At 46.1% G+C, this 15,817-nt stretch overlaps 2 protein-coding genes across 2 annotated transcripts; one reads left to right on the top strand and one right to left on the bottom strand.

Annotated features, from left to right (window-relative positions):
• Nucleotides 1-915: 915 nt before the first annotated feature.
• On the bottom strand, nt 916-9,915 carry LOC116324057 (phytanoyl-CoA hydroxylase-interacting protein-like). The gene is made up of 6 exons (XM_031744596.2): nt 9,802-9,915; nt 3,875-4,071; nt 3,606-3,780; nt 3,226-3,343; nt 2,987-3,149; nt 916-2,076 (listed from the first exon to the last, which is right to left on the bottom strand). Exons 1-6 carry the CDS (start codon nt 9,854-9,856, stop codon nt 1,702-1,704), a joined length of 1,083 nt encoding a protein of 360 aa, XP_031600456.1. The 5' UTR covers nt 9,857-9,915; the 3' UTR covers nt 916-1,701.
• Nucleotides 9,916-11,145: 1,230 nt separating this feature from the next.
• On the top strand, nt 11,146-15,031 carry LOC116324058 (gastrula zinc finger protein XlCGF57.1-like). The gene is made up of 2 exons (XM_031744597.2): nt 11,146-11,346; nt 13,122-15,031. Exons 1-2 carry the CDS (start codon nt 11,226-11,228, stop codon nt 14,417-14,419), a joined length of 1,419 nt encoding a protein of 472 aa, XP_031600457.2. The 5' UTR covers nt 11,146-11,225; the 3' UTR covers nt 14,420-15,031.
• The last annotated feature ends 786 nt before the right edge of the window (nt 15,032-15,817 follow it).

Raw genomic sequence — 15,817 nt, 5'->3', positions numbered from 1 at the left:
GCATTTGCATTTTCTGTTGTACAGTTCATTTGCTGTTCTTGTTATTGATAAAAAGTGTCTTTGTTGTTTCAAAATAGCTGATAACTATTCGCTGATAGCTGCCAACAACAAATATAATTCTATATTGTTTGTAACTGTTAATATAGAGCGTTATTAAATTTATTGCTAATGCAATCATATGGCACATTGACTTCTGAGGGAATTTTAGATGGCACTCGCCATCAGAAAGGTCGCCCACCCCTGCTTTACACTAAAAAGCATCTTGAGCTCACTGAACTGTACATGAAACCAGGATTTCAGATTCAGATTTTCTCAACTGTTATTCAGCACAAAGTCATTTTTATATTTGCATTTTAAATAAATGCTATCGGCTTTTCTCAGTGATGTCATTTATTCCAAGACTCCAGATAAAAAGTTAAAACACTCTTTTAGCACCAAAGTCAGACCAATGATGAGGTTTTTTTTTTATGTGAGGCTTCAAATTCAGTGTTTTCAGAGCGAGTCCTACCTGAGCTCCACAGCAACACCATCAGGTGCACCATCAGGAGCTCCGTCCACACATCTCCTCCGCCCATCAGCTCTCTCATCATAAATAAGCTCTGTTTCCTTTTCTTGACATAATCAGCCAACCAATAAGTAACTTCTCAGAAACTGAGTCCCACCCCAAAGATAAAATAATAAAGATCACATACATATTGGACTGTGAGTGCGTCGTTAACCCTTTAATGTCATTTTCCTGGTTTCAAACGTTTCTATAGGCAGAAAATGTGTTTCTAGAGCCTTTCAGAGTCAAAAACATGTTCTTGTTTTATCCTCCAAAAATAACATCACACAGTTTACAGCTGACACGACTTTTCTTCAAGAGGCGGCTTTAATGTCACAAAGACACCGGCTCACTACTAACTCACCCTTCACAATAACACACATAATGACTCAAAGCATTCTGGGAGCTGTAGTTCCAATATTTTTAATTAGTAGATTAAGGTTGGTGATGTTGGGGGTCTCCAAACAGGAATCTAAAGCATTCAGTTAAAAAATGAATTAATTGCAGGAAAGAGCTTCATCAGATTACAAAAGTATAAAACCTCTGAAGCAGTTAATCTGTAAAGTCCACTTCAGCCATCAGTCACATGATAGAAGTGCTGCGAACTTCCTGCCTGCAGCTTCCTGTCAGAGACGGTGGACAGAAAACACGTGAAGGTGATGAGGACATAAAGAAGGAGAGGAAACATGAGTGAGGATGCATCTGGTTTCAGCCACATCAGAGTCTCTGCTTCAGCCGACTGTGATAAGTGCAGTCATCCATGCAGTGAGGAACGCCAACTCGATTAGGTTTGAGTTAAAGCAAGTACTTTGTTAATGCTCTGATATCGTTTCCATTTTGATTACAATTTTAAAGCTGCAGCTAAAAAACAAACAGCTCGCTCCTCCTCTCCACCCATCCATCCACCCTGAGCTCATCTCTCCTCTCAACTTCTGGCTCTGCAGCTTCTTTACCCGCCTCGGTTTTCCTTCCGTCATAATGATATGGCCACTAGAGGGCACTGTCACAATAAACAGCAAATGTTGCTCGTAGTGTGCTGCTGCACAGGCGATGCACGATGGACAGTAACGAGCCAGAGCGTGGCTGGTGAATTCAGTTAGTAGCTTAGCTGCTAGCTGCTATGCAAACGAGCTGGTTATTTTCAGTCTGAAGAGTCGCTAACGTCCTACGCTGATGTTGCAGACCTTGCAGCTGGGGTCTTTCTTGGCATTCGCGGTGGACAGGCTCATTAGCTGGTGCCCGCTGATCTGTGACACCGCTCCCAGCCTCAGATCCACTGGCTCTGTGTACATCACCTCCAGGTTGACATCCTGAGCGTGACGGAAAGACAATGAGCCGTCCTCCTCCTCGGTGTAGGTCAAGAAGCGGTTACCGGACCTGTCCAGGGCTGGCAGCCTCCCTTTACAGAAAGCGTCTCCTTTAGAGCCGTCGGGAGCGAGGACCAGGATCACGTAGTGATACGACGTGTACATGCAGTAGAAATCCCCAAAGTACATGTTGGTGGTCTTGTTGAAAAGGACATCTGCTCGGATCTGTAAAGAAACAAAAAATGGGGTGTTTTATATTTTTGTATAGTTTTTTTTTTAATGATTTTGCCAACTTGGTAAAATAGTAAGAATAATAATATAAAAAGTATTTTTTTTTTTAAAAATATCCACGAATTTATTGAGTTTGAAGAATAAATGTTTAATTCCTTCTTAATCACAGAAATGACCGTCAGTTTAATGTCATTTTATTTTGACTACTTTTTAAATCAAATTTGTAATCTAATCAAAAATGCTGTTTTACAACAGACTGGCAGCCTTTTAGTGTCTTTAAATTCTATCATGTCACAGATTTGAGGGTTAACATATTTATTATTTATAGGGACTTCTCAAAAGTAGCTAACAGACAGTTTACAGGAATTCATAGCTGTTAAATCCAGCTTTTAGTTTCCATTACAAGATGTCAGCTGACATATCATTTTTTTACAACAGCAGTAACATTGATGTAGAGCCATGTCTTCGACCCTAACGGCTGCAACAAAAAGGCCTGAAACAGGCCATGAGGACGGCTCCTGCTCGAGGAACATGCACAAAGACATGAAGCACCCTTCAACAAACACGCTTTAGTGGAAAAAAGGGGAGATTGTCATCACCCAAGCTTCGTGAGTTGGTCTAAATCAGCAGTCCCAACCTTTTTTGCGCCACGGACCGGACTTTAAGGTGTTGCGGATAAATACAACAAAATAAAACCAGTACTGGTACCCAGAAAAAAAAAGCTTTATTCATAGCATAAGGGAAAAGACCCAGGGAAACCGAGTTAATGATAAAAACCGATAAAAACCCTGAAAACCATACATTTCACACCTGAGCCTCAACTCTTGCGGCCTGGTAAAAATCGACTCACGGACCAGTATTGGTCCATGGCCCGGGAGTTGGGGACTGCTGGTCTAAAGGGTACCTGGAAGCGATACGGCCCGTAGGGGGAGTCCTGGGGAGGTTTTCCTGTGTTGAACTCTGTGTTGCAGCTGAAGAAGATCCCCTCCAGTTTGCCGCTGATGGGGGACCCGTGGCTGCCGCTGTTGTCTTTCACCGTTGGCAGCAAGAAGCAGGACTGAGCATCTCTGGAACGACACACAGGGCTAAAGCACAGCTGTACGGAGAACCCTCTCGGGGTTTTGGTCACTGAGCGGGACGCACCTGTCTTGTTGGAAGTACTCCCTCTGCTGGTTTCTGTAGAAGACGGTGAACGGTAGCATCCTGCCAGCGATCGCCTCTGCTTTCTGCAGCAGCTGGTTCAGGTGGATGGAGGAGTAATCTGCAGATGCACAGACTCAGACATTCAACAGTGAGCCTATATTTAGGCTGTGGATAAAGATGAGTTATGTTAGTCCATAGTGTGACTGCAAAGGATTTTATAAAATGATGGGACTATTTTATCAGACTAAAAACAGTGTGATAGTAAATTAGTTCAAAGACGATCCTCGTGATGCTTTAACCTGCAAATTGATCCAAAGGGATCAGTGTGCACGAGCAGCGAGGAGAGGTGTGGTTTTTGGACTGAGAAGCTTCGGTCTAACCTGCAGTGCAGAACTCAGTGATCTCGCTCCACCGAGAAATGGCGTATTCTCCGTCTGGCTGTTTGGCGGCCGTCTGAACGGCCACGGTGTACTCTGTGCGAGGACTCAGGAACCAGTGGCCCCTCACTGTCATTGGCAGAGGAACCGCTTTGGCCACCAGCTTGGTGGGCACATCCTGGAAAACAAAAAGTACTCGGCTCGTCCGGTTCGTTTGCTTTGTATCATCTAAAGCTGAGTCAGATTGCCCAGGATCGGCTCTGCAGACCCACCTTGTGTTTGAACTTGTTGGAGCTCATGTTCTCCTTCTTGTTGAGGTCGATGAAGTAGTGTGTGATCCTGTCTCGGCCCCTGCTGTCCATGTCCCAGCTGATCTTGAATGAATCGCAGGTGATGTTGGTGATCCGGATCTGCTGAGGAACCGGCAGGCCGTCTGCGTCCCTGATGCCGCTGTCTGCAGACTCTGCGCCTGCACAAACATGGACAAATAACGAAACTGCAGCTGTAACGCCTCTGCTGTGTGAGACTGTCATCAAACTGTGAGTAAGTAAGATACCTACAATCCATTTTCCCAATATTTTATCACTGAAACCAAAAAGCACTTAACCGCCAACCACGAGGTGTTTCATAGGCGTATACATATTGAAGGGCTGATCACAGCTGTGATGAGCTGAGCAACATATGCATGTGCATGATGAGATTTCAGTGGATGAAGGTTATGAGCTGGAAGTGATCATCAGTGCGGTGTCTGCATTAATGCAGGAGCTGCACAATGAAGCCAGCACTGAGGCACCAAAAGCTGCAATTCCTCTACCGTCCAGCAGGGGCTCCAGCAGTGAGTCAGTCCCGTACACTCCAATGTTAAACATGTTTACAGCCTGATACACAAACTGTTTGGGCTCCATAGATCATTTCCTCCTTCATAATACCTGTTTTTATAACTGACCTGTCTAAACTGTATTAAGGTTTAAAGTTTGCATTATTAGGGGCGTGGCCTCTTTGACTGACGGGTCAATGGTGACACAGGTGGCTGTAGCTTCTAGCTGTCTGCTAGCTTCACCTGAACTGGACCTCTGGACCGTGTTCGTACTGTTGGAGCCTTTTTAATTACATCATGTGACCAATAATATGGCTGCTGTGAGGTCACTGTACAGACCGTTCAAGAAGGCGGAGCTCCAGATGTGCTGGGTGAAATTGAGGATTTTGATAGGACGTTATCTGGGAGCTGTCTGAGCGTGTGTGATTCAACTTGCTAACCCTTAGCATGTGCTAACTTTCAAACACCAACATGAGAGAAAATCACTGAGAGTGGAAACCAGGAACCAGTGAGTGCTGCCCTGTGGTTGTACTGGGCTGCTGCGAGGTGAAGCTTTAGACTTACAGTGAAGCTGCCGTGAGCTCTGGGCACTGACTGAGAGGATGACATCACAGATACAAGCAGCCGAATACTGAAGCTTAAAGTGCTTCGCTGAGCTGCTGATCACAGATTAAAAAGACCACCGGGGGGGGGGGGCTCATGATGTAAGCAGATTATATCAGAGTCATAGCAACAGATTAACCCATCAAGGGTTGCAGTCCTGTGAAATCTATGACCCACATCAGCACCCACAGCTGCATCTCACTGAGCTTTTACATCAGCAGATCGATCCCTAACCCTGTCTGCACCACGCACAGCTACAGAGGTCCGAGAGCTTTGTACATGTATCTATAACCTGTGAATTAACAAAGAAAGTATCCTGATATGTCCTCATCTCTCTGTACAGCATTATTAACAGCATTATTTGTTAATAATGCTGTTAATAATTTGTTAATAATGACCTTCAGATCAGTCTGATGACCTTGAAGGAGAGGTCAGGGGTACTTTCTTTATATTCACAAACACAGAGAACGCAGCACTGCGCTACAGAGTTTTATATGAAGTCATTCAAAGCTTTTCCAGCTCTGCTATTTACAGACACAAGGACCCGTGGAGGCGATCAGTCTGAACTCAGACCTGAAACTCTGATGTTCACGTTCGCATGACTCTGAGGACATCACCATCAGCTCTGATGTGCATCTACTGCAAAGAGCTGATTAGAAAGGCTAAAAATCAGAGGACAGAGTCGATAAACTGCCCGAGCCGGAGGTTCTGATCACAGGACCGTTTCAGGCTGATTCTGCATTCATCCCTCCTACCCTCCCTCCTTGTGTTCTGCATCTTTTCAGCCTCGGTGGACAAAAGATTTCAGTCAGCAGAGACGCTGAGAGCTCAGGCTGAACAAGGAGCCCGTTGAAGAGGCGAGGACAGCTCAGACTGCAGCCCCGCAGATAAAAACCCTCCATCGGGGCAGTCCAAACACAGCAGGGGTCACATGGAGAGAACAGAAGTCTACAGTCTCGAGGTCAAAGGTCACTCCTGCCTCGCTGAGTGAGGACAATTGAGTGGCTCTGAAGTGCAGGACTCATCAGTTTTTGTTCTTAGAGTGAGGATTAGAGGACATTAGCGCCTGCAGGAGCTTCCAGGTGTGATATTAATTTGACCGCTCTGCTCACGGACGCCGGCCGCAGGTTCACTCAAAGCAGTAAAACCTGAACGCCGGCTTCCTCTGGACTCTAACATGTGCACTGAGCTCAGACTTGAGTTACATCAGACCCCTCCTGAGTATACATCTCTCCTCTGAACAGAATCAGTGCGTCGCCGTTCATTCACAGGAAGCTCATTGCTGCCTTTACTGCAGGTCGGGGTTATGGCTGAGGGTCGACAGCTTTGGCAGGTTCTTATTCTGAGTCCAGCAGCGCGCGGTGTGGAAGAGAGCAGAGATCGAACTAACCTGAAAAACTGTCAGTCACATATTATGGGCCGAGTATTTTACTACAGTCACTGTTGACCTGAACTGCAAAAAACTCAGACAGCAGTAAAATACCTGCTCCCGACTTTAGCATGTACAGATCTGTGCTTCATTTCCCACAAATGGAGCACAGAAACACCTGTATCACACCTGTATCACACCTGTATCACACCTGCCCTTCACTCACGTACAGAGCGGTTGGTGCTGGAGTGGATGATCAAATAATCGATCTGTAAGGACCAAACTGTGATGAAGCTGAGGTGTGATCTGATTTCAGCCTGTCCAGGATGATTTTAAACTCGTATCACTGAATCACTCGCTGCAGTTTGGACTCCGAGCTCCACACCAGCAGCTTTTCTCTGCTCCCAACACCGGAAAATGTTCGCTTTTGTTCATCAGCTGAGAAAAGAGAGCAAGAGCAGAAAGTGTTCCCTCCTCCTCCTCATCCCTCCATCCTGCCAGTGAATGGAGGAGGTGAAGCATCTATTCATTGCTCCTGGGAAGGTGATTAGCCACAGTGGTCTGCAGACCCAGCAGCCTGAAGTTGCTGCCAGAGTTCAGTCCACAGAGGCCGTTCTGCACCAAACACAGATCACAGCTCTGACCAAGTGCTGGGACTGCGCCGTCAGGTGTCCGTGATGTTACAGTCTGGGATTTCTTTTATCTCCATGACCTGTACAGCACAGGGCTAGAATCAGCTGTTCGTGCTTACATTTATTTTTATGGTTATTTCTGTGGAAACACATGAAACCATTATGGATTATGTACTGGAGCTGCACTCCCAATGTTCTTACAGGAGCTTTCAGGACTTCCTGTGAACGCTGCAGGTTCACTCTGCTCTGTTGGCCACATTTACATCCTTATTCAAATCGAAGCAACAGCCAGACCTCTTGTGCCAGCAGGACACACAAATCACCTGCATTTACATGAAGTCACCAGAGGTCATGTGACTCCTCGTCTTAGAGGCTTGGGGTTAGAAACGGAAACAACAAAAGATGCCTTGTTGTTGTTGTACACACTTTCAGATTACTGCAGTGAAACTGTCCTGAGGTCAGCCATGATGACAGCGGGCCAGTGCTGGTAGCCAAGGTAACAGTGACACAGGAGGTCCAGAGTAAAAGCAGGGACGTCTCAGCTGATGATACCGAAATTAAACATTAAAAATCCATCCATCCATCAATCATCTGTCAATCCATCATCATCCATCCATCCATCCATCAAACAGCCATCCATCCGTCCATCCATCCATCAAACATCCATCCATCCGTCCATCCATCCATCAAACAGCCATCCATCCATCCATCATACATCCATCCATCCGTCCATCCATCCATCAAACATCCATCCATCCGTCCATCCATCCATCAAACAGCCATCCATCCGTCCATCATCTATCCATCCATCCATCCATCAAACATCTGTCCATCCATCCATCCGTCCGTCCATCCATCCGTCCATCATCTATCCATCCATCCGTCCATCCATCCATCCATCAAACATCTGTCCATCCATCCATCAAACATCCATCCATCCATCCGTCCATCCATCCGTCCATCATCTATCATCCATCCGTCCATCCATCCATCCATCAAACAGCCGTCCATCCATCCATGCATCAAACATCTGTCCATCCATCCGTCCATCCATCAAACAGCCATCCATCCATCCATCCATCAAACATCTGTCCATCCATCCGTCCATCCGTCCATCAAACATCTGTCCATCCATCCGTCCATCCGTCCATCAAACATCTGTCCATCCATCCGTCCATCAAACATCCGTCCATCCATCCATCTGTCCATCCATTCAACATCCATCCATCCATCCATCTGTCCATCCATCCAACATCTGTCCATCCGTCCATCAAACATCTGTCCATCCATCCGTCCATCCATCCATCTGTCCATCCATTCAACATCCATCCATCCATCTGTCCATCCATCCAACATCTGTCCATCCATCCATCAAACATCTGTCCATCCATCCATCCATCCATCCATCAAACATATGTCCATCCATCTATCAAACATCCATCCATCCATCCATCCATCCATCAATCATCTGTCCGTCCATCCATCCATCAATCATCTGTCCGTCCATCCATCCATCTGTCCATGCATCCATCCATCAAACATCTGTCCATCCATCTGTCCGTCCATCAAACAACTGTCCATCCATCCATCCATCCATCCAACCATCATCCAGCCATTATCATTTCATCCATTTGGCCTGTGGGAGGAAACTGGTGTTCTTGGATTACATCAATAAGGTAACAGGACTCGGCCATGTGTCTATGCAGAAATATTGCCTCTCTGAAAAAGCAGATTTATAGCTCTTTTACCAGACTGTGCAAGTGTTCCTAATAAAGTGCTCTTTGAGTTGAAGTAGTTCAGGTTTTGGCTTCAGCCTAGAATACTTACCCTCACTGGGGTAATCATTAATATTTCGGTACTTCTGCTATAAGCAGCTGATGTCTGAGCAAAGCTGTGATTGGTCAGAAGAGCTCTGACCTCCACCTTCTCTGTCCACCACAGAGATTATCAAGCTTTAATGCAGACTCTCTCCGTGCTGTTATCCCATCTGGACTGTTGGATTAAATCAAGCCTGCCACAGGAAAAGTAACATGTCCACGCAGAGGTCACGGCATTCCTGACCCCGCTGCTCTCACCATGTTTGAATTAATGTTTACTTTCAGTCTCTGCTTGTTTAAAGTACAAAATGTGAATAAGCCCAGTCTCTCTGTTTAAACTTTTCTTCTTCTTCAGTCGAGTGTTTGGAGTCCGTCATGTGACAGCAATGATTCATCAGAACAACAGAAGCAGCAGAGCGGATCGTTTTCCTGCTTGCTCCGGTTCCCCTGAACGCCTCGACCACAGCAGTGCAGTCTTCCTGCTTACTGTGAGTCCATCACTACCTTTGACCTGCGGACTCAAACCATCAGCTCAGACTCCGTCCTCTTGTGAAATGATGATTAAAACACAGACGTGATGTAAGCCGACCAGGAGCAGAATCTACAGCAGCGTGCATCCAGATGTTTGACTGGCAGCAGCTGTGAGCAGGATTAGAGAGCAGGAATATCCTGATGGACGTCCTCGTCACTACAACTCTGAGACCAGCTGATGTTCACGAGGCCCAAGACTTTAAACCCAGAGCTGAGAGCCGGCTACTCTCTGAGTTCACATTCATGCACACTGAGTCAGTTTGAAGCTTTGGAGTCTAAAACCAGCCAAAGTTCAGACAAACCCACCAATCAGAGTGCAGCAGGAACTCTCTGCACTTTAAATAAAGTTTAAAAATAAAAGTATAAGTTAACTGGACTGTTCTACCTGCTGCGTCCTCGCAGTGTGACGACAGCAGACGCACACACTGACCTTGGCCCGGCTGCAGACTCTGGAGCTCCACGCTGGGACTCCGAGGCTCCGTCATATTGGCTCCACTCAGACAAAGAGACGAGCTCAGAGACGCTTCAGCCTGCCTGCAGCTCGCTCCACCCCTCTCTCTCTCCCTCTCTCATTCAGTGACATCATGGGACGATGAAGGAGGAAGAGAGAGAGTCAGACATTTACTGTTGTTGTGATTATTAAAGTGAGCTCTCGCAGCCTGCACTGCTCTTACACTGAGCTCATCACAGCATCATTACAAGCTGCCTGAACCAGGCAGGAACATCTGGCCCAGCTTCAGCGTGTGTGAGCGGATACCAGCGCCTGTAAGAACATGTGAACGACCCACATGCTTCATGTATGGTTACTGAAACTTTTAACAGAATTTTATAAGAAACAGTTTACCTGTAGCTGAGTGACCCTAGCTCACCTGTGTGCGCTGAAAACAGCCCCGCCCGTGTCACAGACGCTGCAGCTTTGAAAAAATGGAGAAACAGCTGGAAGCAGCAGAGACTTCACCGCTGTGACGTTGTGTCCCTGAGATTACAGGAGCTGGCAGATGTGTGTGTGTGAGACCGTGTGTGTTTGTTTGTGTGTGTGTGTGTGTGTGTGTGTGTGTGTGTGTGTGTGTGTGTGTGTGGATGGACTTGAGTTAATCTTCTTATGTAAGCACTCATTTCATTCTGTTGCCGTGCGGTCTGTAATCCTGCAGACCCACCGCCATGTTTAAATCCTCAGATGAAGACGTCACCGCTGCGGGGCAGGAAACGCTCCACCTGCAGGCCTCCACCCCTGATCTTCACCTCACAGAACTGGGCTGGGTTTATCTGTGCAGGCTGGCTCAGGTACCACCGTGTGGTACAGAGACTGCAGGAGCAGGACTGACAGCATGATGAAGCACAATAGGCAATAAATGCAGTTTATATTTTATATATACACATATATATGAGAGCTGATTGGTCACTGTGCTTGTTAATGTAGACGCAGCGTGATGATCATAAGTGTGACTGACGCACTTACTTTGCTTACATTTACATTCAGAACAACATCATCACGTGTGCAGCGAGCTGCTGTTTGTTCCAATCACATCTTTAACTTTAAAATGAGGCAGCAGGGGGCGGAGGTCCACTCCGCGCGCGCAGGCAGGTTCAAATAAAACAAGGCGGGTTTTTTTCATGTCACGTGTGACCCCAGCGTGTATTTTGTTATTGTTATTATTGTTATCTTCAGCTCATATTTTCTCCTGCGTCCGTCACACGGATGGGGACGTCCCTCTGGCTGATCCAAGACTATCTAAGGCACGGTCTCTGGACTGGAGGCTGTGGTTGCCATGGTGACGAAGCACGCATCGGGGGGGAATCTGCGTTTCTGCGCAGGCGCGGTGTGTGTCTGAGGCCACAAGGAGCGAGGACACGATGAACGGAGGTAAATATGTGAGCCCGCGGGACTCTAACAGCGCGCGCTCGGCGGGTGGACCGAAGGCTCGAGGCGCCGAAACCCGCGAGCCCCGGGAGGACGTCACCGACCGCAGCTCTGGTAAGAACCGAGGAGCTAATGGAGCGGTAGTGGAGGAGCGGCTAGCTGTTAGCTGTTAGCTCCGAGCAGGACTGAAGGACGGAGGTGCCGTTCACCCCAGCCCTCCATCAGCTCCATCAGCAGCCCGCTGCTCCATCGGGCTCATAGTTCAGCATTTTGTGCTGAAGAAGGCGGAACTGTTTGTAGCACCCGGACGGTTTACGGCGCGCACACGGCGCAGTGAGCGTGTTTTTATGGCACAGCCACGCAGGAAATCGGTATCCATAGAAACAGATAAAAAAACCAGCCAGGGCGAAGTTTAAATTGAAGAGATTTACATGAGTGAATAAAAACTCCAAACATGAAGACCTACTGAGTCCTTATTCATTTATCCGTGTTAATCAGACTTTCTGCTCTGGTGTTTGGCTTCAGGCTCAGAGTCACTGACCTGCTCTGCATTAATAAATAATAACTAGAACACAGATCCGTAAAACAACATGAGGCCACCTGTTAATTGTCTGATTCAGCTCAGAGAGTCGGGCTCTTGTTCAGAAAAAGATTTTGTTTGATTGTCAATCTGAGTCTGTCGTTTCAGTCAGCTTTAAAAACATAACTCCCACCTGGACGTCCCAGATGTACCTGAGAACAGGTGAGAGCACCTCCTGACTGCCATCAGTGTGCAGTCCTGTGAGCTGCTCTGACTCCATGGCCTGGATGAATATGGGCCTGTTTCGAGAGCTCGGACCTTCAGATGCTGCCGTGGCTCTGAGCAGCTCAGGTTAGCAGGCTGATGATGATGAAGGAAACCAGAGTTCTTACTTCATGTTGAAAAGTTCAGCTGTTAAATGTGAAGTCTGTTTGTCAGCAGCTGAGTTTAATGTAGCTTTGTGAGCCTGTTGTCCTGGATATCAAGCTGACCTCTGATTGGAGGAGGAGGGCACAGTCTACACACGGAGAAATCATCCACCTTTGTATCCACCCTGAAATCAGGTAGACCAGTACGGGTGGATGAAGTTTATTTTTCTGGAAAAGTCAAACTTTTTACAAGGTTTTCATGACATTTTTGTATGCGAGCAGTTTTTATGATGAGGTGACCTCAGAGGTTAAAGGTCATTTAAATAATTAATCACAACAACAACAATGGCCGTCGAGCGACATTTAAAGAGGCTGAAGTCACAGAACGTCTTCCTGCTGCCCGGGTCGTAGAGTCCCTGACCTGTTGTTCACAAAGGACAGAAACCATTTTGCTGTGGTGTTTGTGGAGAAAGAATCACTCGACAGTGAAATCTGAAGAGACACATTCAATTCAATTCAATTCAATTTTATTTATATAGGGCTTATTTATATAGGCGCTTCATAGGTACAGAGAAAAACCCAACAATCATATGACCCCCTATGAGCAAGCACTTTGGCGATAGTGAGAAGGAAAAACTCCCTTTTAACAGGAAGAAACCTCCGGCAGAACCAGGCTCAGGGAGGGGCGGGGCCATCTGCTGCGACCGGTCGGGGTGAGAGAAGGAAAACAGGATAAAGACATGCTGTGGAAGAGAGACAGAGATTAATAACAAGTATGATTCAGTGCAGAGAGGTCTATTAACACATAGTGAGTGAGAAAACCAAACTAGAAGCTGGTTTAAGTTCTGATTCATTCTGGAATTCTGTTTTAGCTTCAGGTGGGAAAAGCTGATATGTCCGAGAGTAAAACTGAGTCTGTGTGACACGCTGACGTTCAATGATGTCCTCTCTCTGTGCTGCTGCATGAGACAAACTCAGTGTTTGTTGTGTTTGTGTTTCAGTGTTACCTGCAGACATCCAGCAGGTGGTGGTAATTAAAGAGGAGGTTCCCTGGAGCCCGAGTCTGGAGCAGCAGGATCCAGATCATTTCCATATAAAAGAGGAACACAAGGAGCTCTGGACCAATGGGGAGGGAGCCTCGGCTGATGGGCGGGAGCAGGAGGAAGAGATGAGGTTCCCAATCATCGCTGTTTGGGTGAAGAGGGAAGATGAAGAAGAGAGTCCTCACAGCCAAACTGAAGACAGCAGGTCGATTCAACCAATAAAAACAGAAAGTGATGAAAGTAACTGTGGAGAACTAGAACCAGCCAGTAACCTGGATCCAAACCACCACAAACAACCAGATACTGCTGAGGAGGCTCCAGGTGTCTCTGAGATTGAGAACAGCTTTGATGGTGGTGACGGGGAGGAATCTTTCTCAGTTTCTGGGCCTTCAAACAAAGACAGTGATGGCGGTTTGAAGGACAGCAGGGCGCCTGATTTAAGTGTAAATACTCTGGAACAAGAGGACTTTCTTCAAACACCGAGGACGGGTCAGACAGAAAAAATGTCCTCCACCTGTTTGGCTGCTGAAAACGGTTTCAGCTTCAAGCTAAATGTAGATTCACAGATGAAAATTCACACAGGACAGAAACCATTTGGCTGTGGTGTTTGTGGTAAGAGGTTTAGCCGCAAGACGCTCTTTAAATCCCACATGAGCGTGCACACGGGGGAGAAACCCTACGGATGTGATGCATGTGGGAAAAGGTTTACGCTTCAGTACAGCTTTAAAAGACACATGCGTGTGCACACGGGAGAGAAACAGTTTGGCTGTGACGACTGTGGGAAAACATTTCGTTGCAAAACCCATCTGAAGCGACACATGAGAGTTCACACAGGGGAGAGACCGTTTGGATGTAGCGTGTGTGGGGAAAGGTTCACAGAACAGGGCGCTCTGAAACGACACACCAGAGTGCACACTGGAGAGAGACCCTTTAGTTGCACTGTGTGCGGGGAAAGATTTGCAGAGCAGGGCGTTCTGAAGAGACACATAAGAGTTCACACAGGAGAGAAACCATTTAGTTGTGACATCTGTGGGAAACGATTCAGACAGCAGAATACACTGAAAAGACACACAAACGTCCACACAGGAGAGAAACCGTATGGCTGTGATGTGTGTGGGAAAATGTTTAGAGAGCAGACTACACTCAAAAGACACACTGTTGTTCACACAGGAGAGAAACCATTTTGCTGTGGTGTTTGTGGAGAAAGATTCACTCGACAGGGAAATCTGAAGAGACACATGAAAGGTCACACATGAGAGAAACTCTTCCACTGAAGGATTTGTCTTTAAAGATGAGGGGTGTACTTGTAAGATCAGCAGTAAAATTTTGATTTCACCTTTCTCATTTTCAGAATAGGAATATTTAAAAAATAAAACTCTGACCTTGGTTTGACGTCTTTTTTTTTACTTCTTCAGTTGAATTTATTGTTTTTATCTACAGTTTTCTTAACATGACTCATTCAGCTCACAGCATATCTGAAAGGTGTGTCCTGTTTTCCTTTAGACGTGCCTAGCATGTGTACAGAGATTATTTTCACTGGTACCAGAGCTTCATTTTAGCAGAGACCGTTTGCTACATTATTAAACATTATTATTATAAACAAAAGTAATCAAAACTTTTTGATTTTTTTGTTTTGTTTGGTTTTTTTGAGCGGATTACAAACATGGTATTATGATGTTTGCTGCCTCACCACCTCCTGCTCTCTGCCTGGTGATGGAGCTCACAGAGATCATGGGTCCAAAAAGATTGAAGAACTTACAGGATTCAGAATTGTTCTAAAGAATCTTCTCGTGCTTTTCTCTGTCTTTCTCAGAGTGGCTGCTGTTTTTTGATCTCTGTTACGTAGGGCTGCACAATTAATCGTTAGAAAATCGCGATCTCAATTCATACTTATGTGCGATCTCATTTCCAAATGACAACGATTAAAAAAAAAAAAACCCAAAACAAGATGATGATTGTACCGCATTTTGATCCGGGACATAATCTGCATGAAAACAAGAGCTCACTCTTCCTGCTCAACAAATGACAAGGGCGGAGCCTTATACCACGTAATACCGAAGCCAGCTGGCAGGGAAAAAACAACGGAGAGCACGTGAGAGATGATGAAGCTGTAAAGGCCAAGAAAGTGACAGGAGAAAATCCGTCCCGGTCAACCACCCAAACATCAATAACGGGAACCTTATACAGCGCTTCCCCATACCCGTCGAACTCCCGCAGGCACAAAGAAATTACGGAGGCTATCACTTATCACCTGGCTAAAGATATGGCTCCCATCAACACTGTGCAAAACGAGGGATTTAGGAAAATGATCAACACCCTAGACAAACGCTACACAGTGCCGTCCTGCAACTATTTTTCTATTGTTGCACTACCTGCTCTATACACGCAGTGTCGAGCAACGGTGGAGACGGAATTACAAGCAGTACAACATTTTGCGGCAAGGACAAAATGTGAGACATTTATTGTTTTTATGTTCAGTCTCAACTGTTACGAAGTTGATGTGCAGTTAATAAGTGCAATAAATATTTATACTGGAAAAGAAAATCGTGAGAGAATCGTGATCTCAATTCTAAGCAAAAAAATTGTGATTCTCATTTTATGCAAAATCGTGCAGCCCTACTGTTACGCCTGCTCTCTTAGATGGCGGACAGCCA

Source organism: Oreochromis aureus, linkage group 8, assembly GCF_013358895.1.
Source record: "Oreochromis aureus strain Israel breed Guangdong linkage group 8, ZZ_aureus, whole genome shotgun sequence".
Lineage (NCBI taxonomy): Eukaryota > Metazoa > Chordata > Actinopteri > Cichliformes > Cichlidae > Oreochromis > Oreochromis aureus.
The sequence above is the reverse complement of the archived record's forward strand: the minus strand, read 5'-3'. Positions and strand labels throughout refer to the sequence as shown.

What these genes read in the sequence shown, in the direction of transcription:
- LOC116324057 (XM_031744596.2), bottom strand. Translation starts at nt 9,856, where the DNA reads ATGACGGAGCCTCGGAGTCCCAGCGTGGAGCTCCAGAGTCTGCAGCCG. An exon ending in CCAACAAGTTCAAACACAAG is followed by an intron (nt 3,781 to 3,874) that starts GTGGGTCTGCAG and finishes TTTGTTTTCCAG; the next exon opens with GATGTGCCCACCAAGCTGGT. An exon ending in ACGGGCCGTATCGCTTCCAG is followed by an intron (nt 2,077 to 2,986) that starts GTACCCTTTAGA and finishes GTTTCTTTACAG; the next exon opens with ATCCGAGCAGATGTCCTTTT.
- LOC116324058 (XM_031744597.2), top strand. Translation starts at nt 11,226, where the DNA reads ATGAACGGAGGTAAATATGTGAGCCCGCGGGACTCTAACAGCGCGCGC. An exon ending in CGTCACCGACCGCAGCTCTG is followed by an intron (nt 11,347 to 13,121) that starts GTAAGAACCGAG and finishes TTTGTGTTTCAG; the next exon opens with TGTTACCTGCAGACATCCAG.